Below are 14,145 nucleotides of genomic sequence, written 5' to 3'. Positions count from 1 at the left end.
TCAAAGCATTTAGCTTTCCTTCCATGTATGTTGGGTTCACACTACTGAAAACACTGGCTACTGTTAAGCGATAAAATAAAAACGTAAAAAGGGATAAATATATTTTTTTCATCGAACAAGCCCCCAGAGTCTATATAATATAAATATTTGTTCAGTTGTCAGGCACGCTCAATTTACAGGGCTTGAAATATGATCACATTGCTTCAGCAAGGAGTGTTCTTTGAAGATCAGTTCATTGCAAGAAATTTAGGTTTGAAAAACGCCGAAAGAGACTTCCTCAGTCAGAAGGCCGCTCAGTTAAAGGCTCCCTCTGATATTTGCATAACAGTAAAAACTTCAATTAGCAAAACTGACGGTAAAATAGTACGTATCTGTCAAAACGCCTATGAAACCATCAAACCAGGATCAATCAATCAAGATCCCATGACATTTCAAATCTCTCTGGTCATGTAGAAGATGGATATTCTCAAATCTCTCCAACAATATTTTGATATTTTACCTCGCTCTGCTTACATTTGATAATTCAGTTTAAACATTATGTGGATCACGATTAACCCGCCGTGCAAAGGCTTCGTAGGACTGAACTGAACATGGGTTTAGGAAGACGAAGAATAATTCATGATACCGCTTTATTGACCCAGTGACAGCAAACATAAGACATTAATTTCATTGGTAATAACCGCTCAAGATCCTTGATCCTTTTTCACGAACACTACACGAGGAGTTCGTACTATCTTGGTGAAAATGTTACGGGTTTAATTACTCAAGATAGGCTTCAAATTTAAGCTTTGATGTCATGGAAATTACTGCAGGTAGTTACAGATTTGTTTTCCCTTTAGAGTGTGTTCTTTTTGTCAACTGAAAAACAAGAACATCCCTGTTTTTCGGTTTTTTCATCGAGTTGTTTTGAAACAGAGGACTCTTCATGGAAAGAAGTCCTACTATAGGTATGATTTTTTTTTTTTTTCTCTTTTTACACTTTTGGAAAGCGTTATTATGCTATTTTCCTCTTTTTTTGATAAACGTAATTCGAGTAGTGACGTGCTCTATTCTTTCAGGAACCCCTTTCCACCACACAATCCTGTCGTTACATATTTTGGCAATTAGAATTGGAATGAGAGCGTACGGTAAATTTTGAAGCATCAGTTGCCTGCCTGTATTTTTTATTTAAAGCCGTGAGCTAATTTGGTTGTTGTGCTCTTATCGTAACTTCTTCACAAGATATCTTCTCCGTATACATCTGATACATGTTCGTTACTCAAATTAAAACAACCTTTTGTTTACACAAAAAGGATGTGATGTTGATTGCATCTTACCCAGGTTTGCGGCTTTGTAGTGATCTTGTGAGATACTTTTGACTGTATAGGCAGATGGTACATTGAGTTTAATTTCTTTATTTACATTCAAGCATAGCACTATTTGCTTTGCAACAATCTGTGTTTGTGGTCATGACCATGTAACTACAATAACGACGATTTGGCTCGCCATCGTTTCGCGTTTCTGAAGCTTTCAAAAGTTTCAGCTCCATTACGTTCACCGACTCTCCTTGCAAGTTTGTGGGTATATGTCACTTTGTTGTTATCTATTCTTTTAAAAAGAGCCTGTGTTAGAGGCTGTTTTATTTTATTTATTTTGGCTTTATCTTTTTGAACACATGAATGTTTTACCAAGCTGTGGTGTCTATCAGTGATAAAAGCTGGCGCTGGCTGCACTTTCGCTATTTGCCTGTTATTTTGTCTTCTTTATTTGCGATTTAAAACTAAATTCTTTCCATTATAAAAAGCATTTGAAAAAGGAAGAATAGGTACAGGAAGCAAAAATAAAAAAGGGTAAACTTCTTCCCCGTAAATGATTGACACGCTGGTAAAACATTTTTAATTGTGTTATTTTATTCAGTTTACTGACTCCACAGTTGTGCAGCTTACAAATTTAAAGAAATAAACTCCTGATTCATGAGCAGTTATTGCCTAGTCTCTCATCATCAAAAAATAAATTGATGAATTCTAGTTTTAAAGTTAACTGTAAGGAAATTGAAGAACAAACCATGCACTCCTTTCCTCATGAATTGAAAAGAAGAAAAAAAGTACGAGTAATGTTTGGATTACAAGATGTTGCAAATTGCAAATTATAAATTACATTTAGCCGTTCACGGCATGTTAATTCTTTTTCGATGCATTTAATACTTCACAAATACATATGTTAGTGGATACAAGCCTAACACAGTGCGTTCGGTCTGGTTTAACTGTGTGAAAGTAGAGTTGTTCCAACAACACCTAAAGCAAGTGTATTGTCAAGTATTACCAAGTACAATAACACTTGTTTAATTTGCGTGTATAAGGATTCACAAAATATCGTGCAAACGTATCAGCTAAAATTCATGCTATAGTTGATCCATTATTTAGAAAAACTGATAAAGCAAAAAACGCCAGTACCAAAGAATATATAGTTTTATCTCTAAAAACATATGTAGAGGGGCAAAATCGTCATGGGCTAAGTGTGCCGGAGATAGATTGCTACCACACACTTTGCATCATGGCGTTTAAGCGACCAGCCTCCTTCACAATTACTCTCTACAGATAAATTTCCTGATGTTTAATTTTCGTGTGCTTTAATTGTGAGTCAAAATAACGAAATTAAACCAGTACCAAAATAAAAGACATTGGATTAAGGTAATTGATATATTAAAAAAGACCGAAGAAAGAAAAATAGCAGATAATGTTTAAAAGATTCATTTAAAGTTATGCTCAGTTCTTGCAAAACTGGCGCTGAAATTTGTTGAAGCAATCCACAAAAAAATCACGACAACGAAGATGTCGAAGGCTTGTTTGAAGCTTAGCAAATTCAATTAAAGTTTGTGGCTAAAAAATCAGGCAAGTTCCGCTGTGCGCGGATTCGCTGCTTATTAGGAGAGATCAATTTTTGTTGAAATTCAAATAATACTTTGTGTCAGCACTGAGTTATTAAGGGTACGGACTGCCCTTACATTACAATGTAGTTATTTGCACGTGATTTTACTTGCAGGGCCAGAAGAAAGAAATGAAGTTCATCGAATTCGCTATTTTGATATTCTGGTGTTCGTGGCTAAATGTAGCATTGGCAGCGGATGCAAATCAAGGTAAGCTGTTCAACCAGTCTGCATGAAGGAATCTTAAGCACGCGAATGAGCTTACTACTCCTCCACCAAAAGCAGCGACACTCCAAGTATAAACTTTAATTTGGAGTTTCAACCAGCGCAGTGAATTTTAAATTGGGCGACATCTCAAAGGTCAACTTTTTCAATTTTCAAACTTTATACAGCTGGAAAATGTACCGAAAGTTTGATGAGGTTCATCCCTCATTTTTAGATGAATTTGTAAGTCCGGGGAGTAAGACCATAAATTAAGATCCAGCAAATTATCATTGACTAAGACAATGAAAGAGTGGAATAAAAGTTATTCACGTATGAAAAAAAGGCTTCTTTCGTCAATTTTAAATAAATTAAATAGGCCATTTCCGAGTTGCTTTAACCTCATTATGGAAGCGAGGCTAAGTGCAAAACTTTTCATATGAAAATGAGTTTTGTTTGCATATGAATGAAAACCAATTTTTATAATAAAAACTTTGCACATGGCCTCGCTTTCATAATGAGGTTCAAAGTAACTCGGAAATGGCCTATAGTTTGCATGCAGAATAATTTAGATTAAGTCGGCGAAAGTCAGTCTATCGAATATACTTGGTGTAACGGATAAATTTCGAACAGAAACCTCACAAGATTGAAAACTGATTGAAAAGATTTTTAACATAAGAATATCGTAAAGGCTACGAAGTTTTATTTGTATTCAATCGATAACTGTGGTAGGAGATAAAATAGTGTCAAAATGTTTCAATTAGCGTATTATATTTACTCTATTGCAGGAAACTGTTCCTTTGATAAAGATTTGTGTGGATGGACAAACGAGAAGCAAACGGACGAGACGGACTGGGAAAGATATCGAGGGGAGTCTCCCACAAGGTTCACAGGCCCGTCTCGAGACGTGTCAGGTTAAACCATTCTTCTTTTTCCATGATTATGTCTCTAAGTGAGGTAAGGCAAAAACCTCCATAAGGCAGCCGCACATTAACAAGTTGCTGAATGACAAGAAGTGTCAGAGACGTGCAGTTCACGTGCAAACGATATTTTGATGTCCATGGAAGTTGCATGTCGGGTAATTCATAAGGGGAGCAGTTTCTAAAGAAACTATGGTGCTGCTTCGCTGGTGGAGTGCAAACGAAAATATTTATTAAATAATCAGGCGGCTGGTATATCGATGGATAATGCCCAAAGCTGAATGATTGTCCAACAAAATGAAGATTTGGTCTAGAAGCGAAGTTTCGAGGGCAACTGCGAAATTTTGAGACAATTTTTTTAGTTTTTAGCCAAGGGCATTATCATTCTCATCCAACATACCAGCAAGTCAGGAAGGGATTTATTCATTTTAAAACCCTTCCATTAATTTCTGAAACGCGCGCGCTTTACTTTACTATTTTCTGCAGAATACAGAACAGCCATTGATAGTCAAAGCGTGATTTCTAGCAAACAAAAACAAGCTGACTAGTATTAGTTAAGATATTATGCTATTGTGACTGGATTCGAGCAGCTGAAAGATTAGAAGTCTTCAATGAATGTTTTATTTTTTTGTCTTTATAGGTAATGGATATTACATTTACATAGAATCGTCTTCTGGCCGTTCACTAGACAAAGCAAGATTATGGAGCCCTCCTTTGAATGGTACCAAGTGCATGACATTCCATTATAATTTCTACGGTAGTACTATGAGTTGTGTTGTGATCAGCATGAAAACCATGAATGGCTCGGAAAAGATCGTATGGGTTAAGTCTGGTCATTGGGGAGACCGCTGGATTAAAGCACAGATTGAGATAACTGAAGGGAAATCTGAGTATCAGGTTTGTATCAAGATATTGTTTGACAACCCCTTATATGATATCGCTATGTGGAACATAAAGCAGTGTCGTGACTTTTACAGACAGACATGTCTTTTTATTCCGTCACTTTTCAGGATGGCTTCTCGGGACTTATCATCTCATCACTACAAACTATGTTTCGCTGGTCACCTTCTAGTGTGTCGTAATGCCAGATTAGAGGACTGACCAATAAGTTCTGCAAGAAATACTTTTCCTTTCTGCAAAATCAGCCTGAAAAACTATCAGTAAGCTCCTCCAGCACTGTTATGCTGGTGTAATTTCCAACGCCATTTCGTTAGTATAACGTAGTCTCTTTTATCACTTTTTTTTCTAAAAATTTAGTTAATATCTTGATTTTGAAACCACTGGCTACGTGTTGAGGGGTAGGAACTGATTTAAAAAGATAGGAGAAAAAAACTGAGTCGAATGACAGCGCCTCCACCGCCGCTCCCCCACCCCACCCTTACGAAATTAAAAATGGTGATAAGAGGGGATAAAAAGGTAAAAAGGGGTAAAAAAAGACAATAGGTGAACTAAGAGGCACTAAAACGTATGATCACAAAATCAATTGTGTATAAGTAAGTAAGCAAGTAAGTAAGTAAGTAAGTGAGTGAGTGAGTGAGTGAGTGAGTGAGTGAGTGAGTGAGTGAGTGAGTGAGTGAGTGAGTGAGTGAGTGAGTGAGTGAGTGAGTGAGTGAGTGAGTGAGTGAGTAAGTAAGTAAGTAATTAAGTGAACTTTATTTAAGACAGGGTGGCCCAATCAGCTACGGGGCTGTTATCCTGAGGGGCCCTGTATAAGGACACACTGACCGACATAACTCACCTTCAGCAATATATTGCTTGTTTGTTAGATTATCATAGACGGAATAAGAGGGAGTTCATACTTTGGCGATGCTGCTTTGGATGAAGTTAGCTTCATAAAAGGATCTTGCAAACGTGGTTTGTACCTTAACTGAGAAAGTATTATTTTTTGTCTTAAAATTACCGATTTACTTTTCCTCTTGTGTTAATGCTAAACATCTCTTGCATTGTATTTGCGTTTATCGCAGACCCTCAAGTGTTCCATGTCGCTTCAAGGAGGGAAAAAAACAGTGAGATTTATCGAGTTCACTCCATACCAGCCCACGATCAATGGCGGCACAAATTTCAGTTTACAGCTCATCAGAGCTGGCGCAGTGAGAACGACACCATGATGTTCATTTATCCTGCATTCAACAACAGAAGACCCATCATATCAACAGTTCTCTACCTTAACGACTCTCAGCGCTTTCCCCAGGACTTTTTCATTGCTAAAAGAAACGAAGCTACTGATGAAATCTTTGAATTTGCTTTAAGTTCTAACTCCAGTAGGATAAGCATTTCTAACACGTCAGTGGACTGTTGCTCAATAGTTGGAACAGCAACATTTCCCGTTACTCTTCTTCCAGGTAAGTTTGGAGCTCGATAAACGTCCAATTTTTGTAAAGTAGTTTCCATGAATTACGGCAACACTCGAAAACGTTTGGGAGAGCTCAATAACGCTGCCTGTGCAAACACTCGTCATCTTTATCTTCAAACTTCTGCTGAGAGGGCTTTGTGCTTCATAATTAGAGTGAAATGCAAACACCATTACCATAGCGTTTCTCCCAGCCATCAGGTGTTACTACTGTGCTGCAATAGATATCTCATTGCCTACCGGCGGTGTCTTCTTAAAAAAGAATGATAACATGTATTGATTTACTTATCATGGTCTTTGCAAGCTATCGCAGGATGATCTATTTCATATGTATTGCTTAGATAAAAAGCCTATTATCCAAAATCCATTCTTAGAATTGTCTTCACTTGAGAGAGCTTTGTTAATCCGAGTCTTGATTTATTATTGTTTTGAATCAATGTTTTTGTTTTCGAATCAGTAGTATATGTATGTAATATTTGTTGCAGAGAGTAATAGAAGCTGTTACCCTGGCTGGATACCTGTTGGCCAATCTTGCCTTCGTTTCTTCGTGGATACGCGAAGAACCTGGGACGGCGCCCGTGCATCCTGTAGGCAGCAAGGAGGGGACCTGGCAATACTAAAGAATGCTGTTTTATCCAGCGATGACTTGATTAGGCTGCTTATGAGCATCACTAACTCCGAAACGGACTTTTTTGTGGGATTCCATCGAACGAGATTTAAGAATGGACTTGATACCTGGCTTTGGAATGACGGAAACATTGTTGATCATAAACAATGGAAAAATGGCTACCCGCTTATGGATGTCAAGAGTTCATGTGGGGCACTCAGCAGACATGAGACAAAGCTGTTGAACGCTGATTGCACAAATATGAATGGTTTTATATGTGAAAGCTTCCAAGGTACTTGAGACCAGATCATTTCTCTCTCTGGAAACGGTTTTTGAATATGTAACTAAACAATCAATTTGTTTGGTCTCCCTTTCCATAAAGTTACTTTTTAGACGAAGGTAACAAACTGAGGCTAATTTTGTTTGCGTTTCATATCTACAGTGAATATGATTAAGGATAAAAGCTGGACCCAAGGCCAGATTGAGGGACAAGAAACATTTTCTTTATCGGATATCCTACCGTATACATCATTTTTTCGAGATATCGTAAGATTAATTTTTCCTTTATGTGCATTCTATTACAATATTTGAAAACTGGATGTTATTCTCATCGAATTTTTTTCTCTGTAGATACGTAATCCGAGATGGATAATAACCCTAGCCAAGCAGACTTTCGTATTCACAGTTACAGTGGATCTGTTTGTTAACTGCTGTGACGAACACGCTGAATCATCAACATTATTCGTGACTGATGATAACAGCCCTTACTCCGAGTGTAGCGATATGAGCATTTCTAACAGCCCCTCCAAGTTATTGTTCCAATGCACGCCTCCAAGAACCGGCAGCTACGTAATAGTGGAATTCGTCAGCCACTCCTTTCCCCCTGCCGGTAGCGTCGCTGTAGCTTCTTTCGGTGCGTGAGTACCATGATTAGACATTGTGCACTGTTATTTGTCTTGGTGTAGAGTAACAATGGTTGATATTAACTCATAATACGATGTTTACAATTTGATCTCTTTCATCCCAAAACTCGCCTGTGTATCGACATATTAGAGAGATGATTTCTTAATTATGTCCGATATTATTCAATTATTTTTCCATAAACTACATGTTATGAGCATTTCATTTGACAAAATGTACAGTTTAAAACTTAATATTATTTGCGTGCCCGATTTTTTTCCATTGAAAAACAAGTTTGTAAAAGTAATTCTTACAATATTTGGAGGGGAATTCTCATCAAAAAGTAAACATCCTTGCATTCGCTATCAAGACCAGTTTATTATCGAAAGGGTCTTTTCAAACTGTCGTCCGGTCATTTTTAAAAACAAATAAACCTCTCTCACCTGTACAGATTCTGTCGTTGAGGCCCAAGGAGCTCGCCGGGAATTATGGTATAGGTATGTGAATACTGAGGGATTTACAACTCTTCGCGAAAATCCAATCTTTGATCAGCCACCTGATGGTTATACAACCACGTTCAACATGTCTACGACATTTGAGGTCAGCGACAACTATGGCGAAAGAATGACTTCCTATTTACAGGTAGAATAACCTTATCTCTAAGCAATAATAGAACGATTTCAATTTTCCTCCATTTTTTCTCCTAAAGGGGTACCTGTGTACATAGGACGTAGACCCATAACTGTGGTGTATTTTTGGACTCTTGCAATGTCATTTGTAACATCAAAGTATTCCTGAACTCTCTAAACGTTATAGAAACTTCATATCACTGTGAGCTATTTAAAGTAGCGAGGTTTTATATAAGTTGCTTTGTTAAATCGCCTCCGAAAAATGTAATTCAGTATCAAACGTGGTCCGTAAGTCAAATGCGATCGTCTAAGTGAATGTTGTTAGGACCGGCAATGACTGATACTCGCGCAAACAACTCGTATAATGCCTACATTCTGTAAAGTGTCGCTTTACGCACACGTTCAGCTCGAAAGTGATAAAGTTATTGAACATTCTAGGTACCGATGAGTGCGAGCTACGAGTTTTCTCTTTCTTGTGGAGATGAATGTGAATTGTGGTTTACAGAATTCCCAGAAAGAGAGCTTTCATTTGAGGACGGTCCTGCTTCTTATTCAGAAAAAGAAATTATGCTCGTTCAGTTACAACGTTGGGCCGCCAATAGTGAGTCAGACGGGTGAGTAAATTCCAAGAGTTCAGTGTTACTCTTTACTTTTTAGGCCTCTTAGATTTGCATGTTATTTACTGTCGCATTAGTTCATACGTCCTTTACTAGTTTCATAAGACATGCATAATTTTTTGACCGACTGAACAGACCGATCGAACTGGATTTGCCTTCACCAAGGCTGCCGAGTTGGGTAGGAAGTTTGGTCCAGTTGCATGAAGCAACTTTTAAGATGAATCGGAAATTTTTTTTACATGTTTTCTATACGTTCCAGAGGATTTTCGGCCGATTAAGGAGTAAGGGAAATACAACGACAGTTTACGAGGGGCTTTGAAAATGTAACAAAAGGAAAGACTTGACAAACAACCCTTTTTCCTTTAACATTGTTAGCTATTTTTAGTTTACGGCCCAATTGTCCAATAACGTAGGTTAAAAAAGAAATGGCTAATTACGAAGTGTCACGGTTAAACTTGTTAAGGTGATTCCCGTGAAATAAAAATTGTTGTGAAAATTTTCTCAAACTGTCTGTGATTGTTCACTTCTAGTATTACTTCGAGAAATGAATATGATAAGATAGGTCAGTTATTGTCATGTCTGGTGGTAACATAAGTTACATAGATAAAGCAGAACTTATAAAAACGTTATGCATAGGATGTATAAAATATAATTGGCAATTTAAGGTGCATTTCTTGGCAGAGAAGCACAATATGAAGCAGTATCCAGCCAACACGTTTCTTGTGTGTGAGTTCTCGGGCCTAAGGGTGGTGGGCAAGCTCGTATTCCTGGTAATAACTTTTTTTCTGTCGTCAATTTTTTTTCTAAAAATGTTTAAACGTAAAGAGGATAATAGCTGACTTAAAATAACGAGATGAAAAAGATAGGTCACTGTGCTCGACTCGAGGAAATAGCCATTTAGTTATTAACTGGGCTTAGCAACAAGGAAAACAGACTATGTTTTCAACGTGCGCACATTCCTCATCGCCGTACCACACCCCCCTTCATAAGCACTGTCCCTAGTGCTTTTGTACTTGGATTTTACACAAATGACTCTAACAACAAAAATCGTTCATAACCCGTAACCCCCCACCAATTGTCAACAAAAGTTCTTAATTCTTCCCTAGTTTCCTTGAAAATGTTATGTTAAGCTCATTGCAGCCATAACTAACCATCCACCCAAAACCGCGAGGGCGAGGGGACCTTTGTTTCCTTGAAGGTCTACATGATTCCGAGAATATGCCTCAGGTGTAGTGTGGACAGGCGATAATGCTGATTGATCATCAACTTCCTCAGATCTCTGGTCTTTCATAATAGGAGTTAATACCAGGCAGGTCATTGTTGTCAACCTCAGTTGTATCAACCGTCCGAGGTCGTCGGGTGTCATCTTCCTCTTCCCCTCCCACAATGACTCCTTTTTGACGGCGCAAACCCTCCACTCTCGACAACCGAAACAGTTTCTACATCTTCAACCAAAACTTGATAGCCACTTTTTTGGAATCCAGCTGTCCACCGGGGACCCAATTGAGGCTTTAATCTATCTGAGCAAATGACCTTTGGCTTGGCCTTCGTACTCGTCTGGATGCGGTAAACTACATATGACAAGACAGCTGGTACAAACAGACACAGGATCTACTAAGGGCATTCAAGTTTAGCATTTCTTCCTTTTCTTCTCCGAATATTGTGTGACCAAACGCAATCACGAATAACAAGTTTTCTTCCAGGAGGTGTTTATAAAATTGCATTTCTGGCGTAAGGCTGCCATGCTCATGTATTTTCTTGCCAAATCATGCGCACTGGTAAATTTCTTTTGAAGAGCTTTAATTTAGCAAAGTCTGTCTTGGAGGTGTGTCGGTCATGGCACGTAAGGCATCGCTCACTTCTCGGACCAGCATCACTTGATTAGGGATAGTCTCGTTGACTCATGGACCGAACTTCATGCCATCACGCAAGTTGGATGCTGCAAGTCCCACTCTGTTTGGACTTCCCTGATCTTTCAATTCAAAATTTCCGTGCGGCTTTTATTGAAACGTTCAACATGGTGATTCGGTGGTGTAATGGGAGTCTTTGCAATGCCCAATAGTTGCAGACCTCCACAATACGCTTGATTCAAATTGCTTCCTTGGTCACTTTGAAGTTTGACGGGGTACACTGAAACAACAGTTAATTCACTGATCAGCTTCTCGGCAACGTTATGACTTTTAGTTTGGAATCGGCCAGCATTCACTTCATTTAGAGAAGCAATTACTACCTTCCAGCGCGAACGTCTTCCTTCGTGGAGTTTCTGGTAGGGGTCGAATAAATATCGACAGCAATTGGTCCATGGTCCCACCACATACCACTTCAGAGGCTCACGAGGTACACGTCACACATTGCAACCTGCAACCTCATCTCTGCAATGATGAAAAAAGCTTCGGCCAATGGGACATAAGAACACTCAGAGTCCTCTGTACACCACGATGACCTGCGGCGAAGGCAATCTATCGGACACGGCTGGGAAGAGAACGTCTTGACGCATGATTTGGTCTCTCGTGTCACTTCCAACCGACGACAAAGAACGTCCTCTCTGAAGAACATCTGTTCCCGTTACAATCTGGTGACTTTATTTCAGAACTTTAAGGTGAGACATTCTCTCATGATGGTTTTTTTCATCGCTGAACGTCTTCCATCCAATTATGACCTAAAGATCAGGGTCCCCTTCCTATATCTTGGTTCAAACTTGTGGCACAACGGTCGCACACTGATGCAAACAGTCCTAAGGGTGCACCTTGCAAACATTGTTGCCAAGTATCTCAGAATGAAGATCAATATGATAGGCCGGGGCACATTGTCAGCATTCCAACAGTTGGACCATTTTCAATGGGGATCGAAGAGTGCCCTCTGGTGTCATTAACCTGGTCGATACTCGATTTTAAAATCAAACGTAAGGAGAAATTCAATGCAAGTGTCAGTTTCTCTAGTGGAATCCTGACCTTAGGGATCGACCACAAGAAAGTGAAAGCTCTGAAGATGACTTCCGCTCAGGTTGTGGAGACGTCAGTCAAAGTCACCACAAACAGTCCTTCTCAGCACTACACTAACACGGATGATCATAATTTCCGTACTTAAAGTGTGATCTCTTCGTATAAATAATTTTCTTGCTGGTAGATAATGCAATGTTGTTTTAAAAATCTGTCAAAAGCCAGCTGGCATGATGGCGTCCAAAGAAACTCTATCGCTGTCTCTGTTGATTTATACAGTGGCCGAGTTGTTGTCAAGAAACCATCGATAATTAGAGGCAAGGCCAAGAGGACATTTGATCTATGTGACATTTTCTGGAAAGGGCCATGTTTAAATTTGTGTATTTTTTCAGAAAAAGCCTTCCTCTGTGACAACATGACAGAACGAAGGAAACTCGCTAACGTCGGCTAACGTCTCAATCCTACACTGCTGCATAAACGCTTAAATGCTTCCCTTATGCCGCTGTAACAGTCCTTCAAATATTCCTCCCGTGAAAATAATATTATCAAGATGAACCAGGCCAATTTTCAAAAGCATAAGCTACATCAGTCTTTTAAACGCACTCGGCGCATTACAAAGCCCAGATGACATAACATTCCACTCCTGAAGCCTACTCAGTGAGGTGAAAAGTGCAGTTTTACCTGTGGTTGTATCAATCACTTCTTGCCAGTGACAGAGGGAAAGATATCAAGTGCAAAACGCCGTTTTGAGCCACTCAATACATCAAATGAGTCGTCAACTCTTGGCAAGAATTAGGCGTCCTTGACAGTTAGCGATGCGTCTCTAGTATAAAGACGGGCAGAAGACAAATTATGCGTCTGGACGAACTGTAATCCATTGTACGTCTTGAACGACGAACAGCGGAAGACAGTTCGTCCAGACGGATAATGCGTCTTGTGCCCGTCTTTATACGTCGGACGAATAACCAGACGAACAACGAATGTTTCCCCAAGTTTGCCCAGACGGATAACGCGTCCTCTAGTATAAAATCGGCCACTGGTGGAACTGACGTTTAATTTCGATTTTTTTTAACAGGTGCTTAAAGAAGCTGTCCAAGTCAAGTTTATCTCTAAGTAAATGTAAGCTGTATGTACTAACCGTGTACATGAAAGACGAACTGCGGTTTAAATGTTTGTCTGTTGGGATGAGCAGACCAAAGGAAATTCAACAAGAACCGATCCAAGGGAGCCATTTGTTTGCAATTCCTCCTGGTAGGTTATATACGGTTTGTCTGTGTTTTGTTTCCTGATCTCCATTCTCCTTTGAAGCCAGAATATCAAATATTTTGTGCATACAAGGTTTGTAGTGGGGCTGTTTGTTATAACATTAAAACACATGACCTCCATACATGTTCCAAGACGATGTTTTGCAGCTCTTGTGGTTCTCTATAATGATATACGCTATCTATGGGTTGAAAGCTAACACCTTATGCGAAAGGCGTCCGAAATTCATACCACTGTAAGCTGAGATCAGCAAGAGTGATGATGGCAGTGATGCGATCTATGACTGTAGTTGATTGTGGACTATCAGCTGCCATTTTGATTTTAGAGTTCACATACTCTGTGAGAAGAGGGATACTTTAGGTTCTCCAATATCTCTTGAAAAGAATGGGCGTGTTCAATCGTTAGTTTTGTACAATACTGGCGTTATCGACCACCTTTCCTGATCCCAAGAGAGGTTAGCTTAGAAAAATGCGACTGACGTTTTACTAAATATATTTTGATGAATGTAGCTGAAAGGAAAAAGATGTGAAAGACCCACATTTTTCATAACTGATTTCAGTCTTGGTACGTTTCCTCAATAGGAATAAGAAGTTTGTCTTTTACTCTTCTGCGTCCAAATGACAGCATTATCCAACAGGTCGATCTTGGCTCAGTTATTCGTATCACTGGCAAGTAACTCATTATCTGTTTAACAGTTTTCAAACTCTTTATCACTTTTGTCATTATGTAAACTTTGCATTAACCAGATCACAGTTGTTGTTTGTTTTCAGCATCATATAAGTACTGTTGTGAGGGTATCTACTGTCCTGACTGC

General features: G+C 39.0%; 1 protein-coding gene across 1 annotated transcript; it reads left to right on the top strand.

Annotated features, from left to right (window-relative positions):
* Positions 1-189: 189 nt before the first annotated feature.
* Positions 190-14,136, top strand: LOC146457839 (uncharacterized). The gene is made up of 13 exons (XM_085091559.1): positions 190-327; positions 3,022-3,115; positions 3,895-4,020; positions 4,667-4,923; positions 5,793-5,880; positions 5,991-6,368; positions 6,862-7,275; positions 7,426-7,529; positions 7,614-7,896; positions 8,335-8,525; positions 8,951-9,126; positions 13,144-13,319; positions 13,913-14,136. The coding sequence occupies exons 1-13, from the start codon at positions 190-192 to the stop codon at positions 14,005-14,007; spliced, it is 2,520 nt and encodes an 839-aa protein (XP_084947685.1). The 3' UTR covers positions 14,008-14,136.
* The last annotated feature ends 9 nt before the right edge of the window (positions 14,137-14,145 follow it).

This window comes from Pavona decussata, unplaced genomic scaffold (genome assembly GCF_977016875.1).
Source record: "Pavona decussata unplaced genomic scaffold, jaPavDecu1.1 SCAFFOLD_237, whole genome shotgun sequence".
In the NCBI taxonomy this organism is placed as follows: Eukaryota; Metazoa; Cnidaria; class Anthozoa; order Scleractinia; family Agariciidae; genus Pavona; species Pavona decussata.
Note: the sequence above shows the minus strand (reverse complement) of the source record. Positions and strands in the feature narration are given on the sequence as shown.

Excerpts from the sequence above, each read along its gene's own strand:
- LOC146457839 (XM_085091559.1), top strand. The coding sequence starts at position 190 with ATGATCACATTGCTTCAGCAAGGAGTGTTCTTTGAAGATCAGTTCATT. Across the intron at positions 6,369-6,861 it reads TCCCGTTACTCTTCTTCCAG|AGAGTAATAGAAGCTGTTAC; the intron begins GTAAGTTTGGAG and ends TATTTGTTGCAG. Across the intron at positions 7,897-8,334 it reads CGTCGCTGTAGCTTCTTTCG|ATTCTGTCGTTGAGGCCCAA; the intron begins GTGCGTGAGTAC and ends TCACCTGTACAG.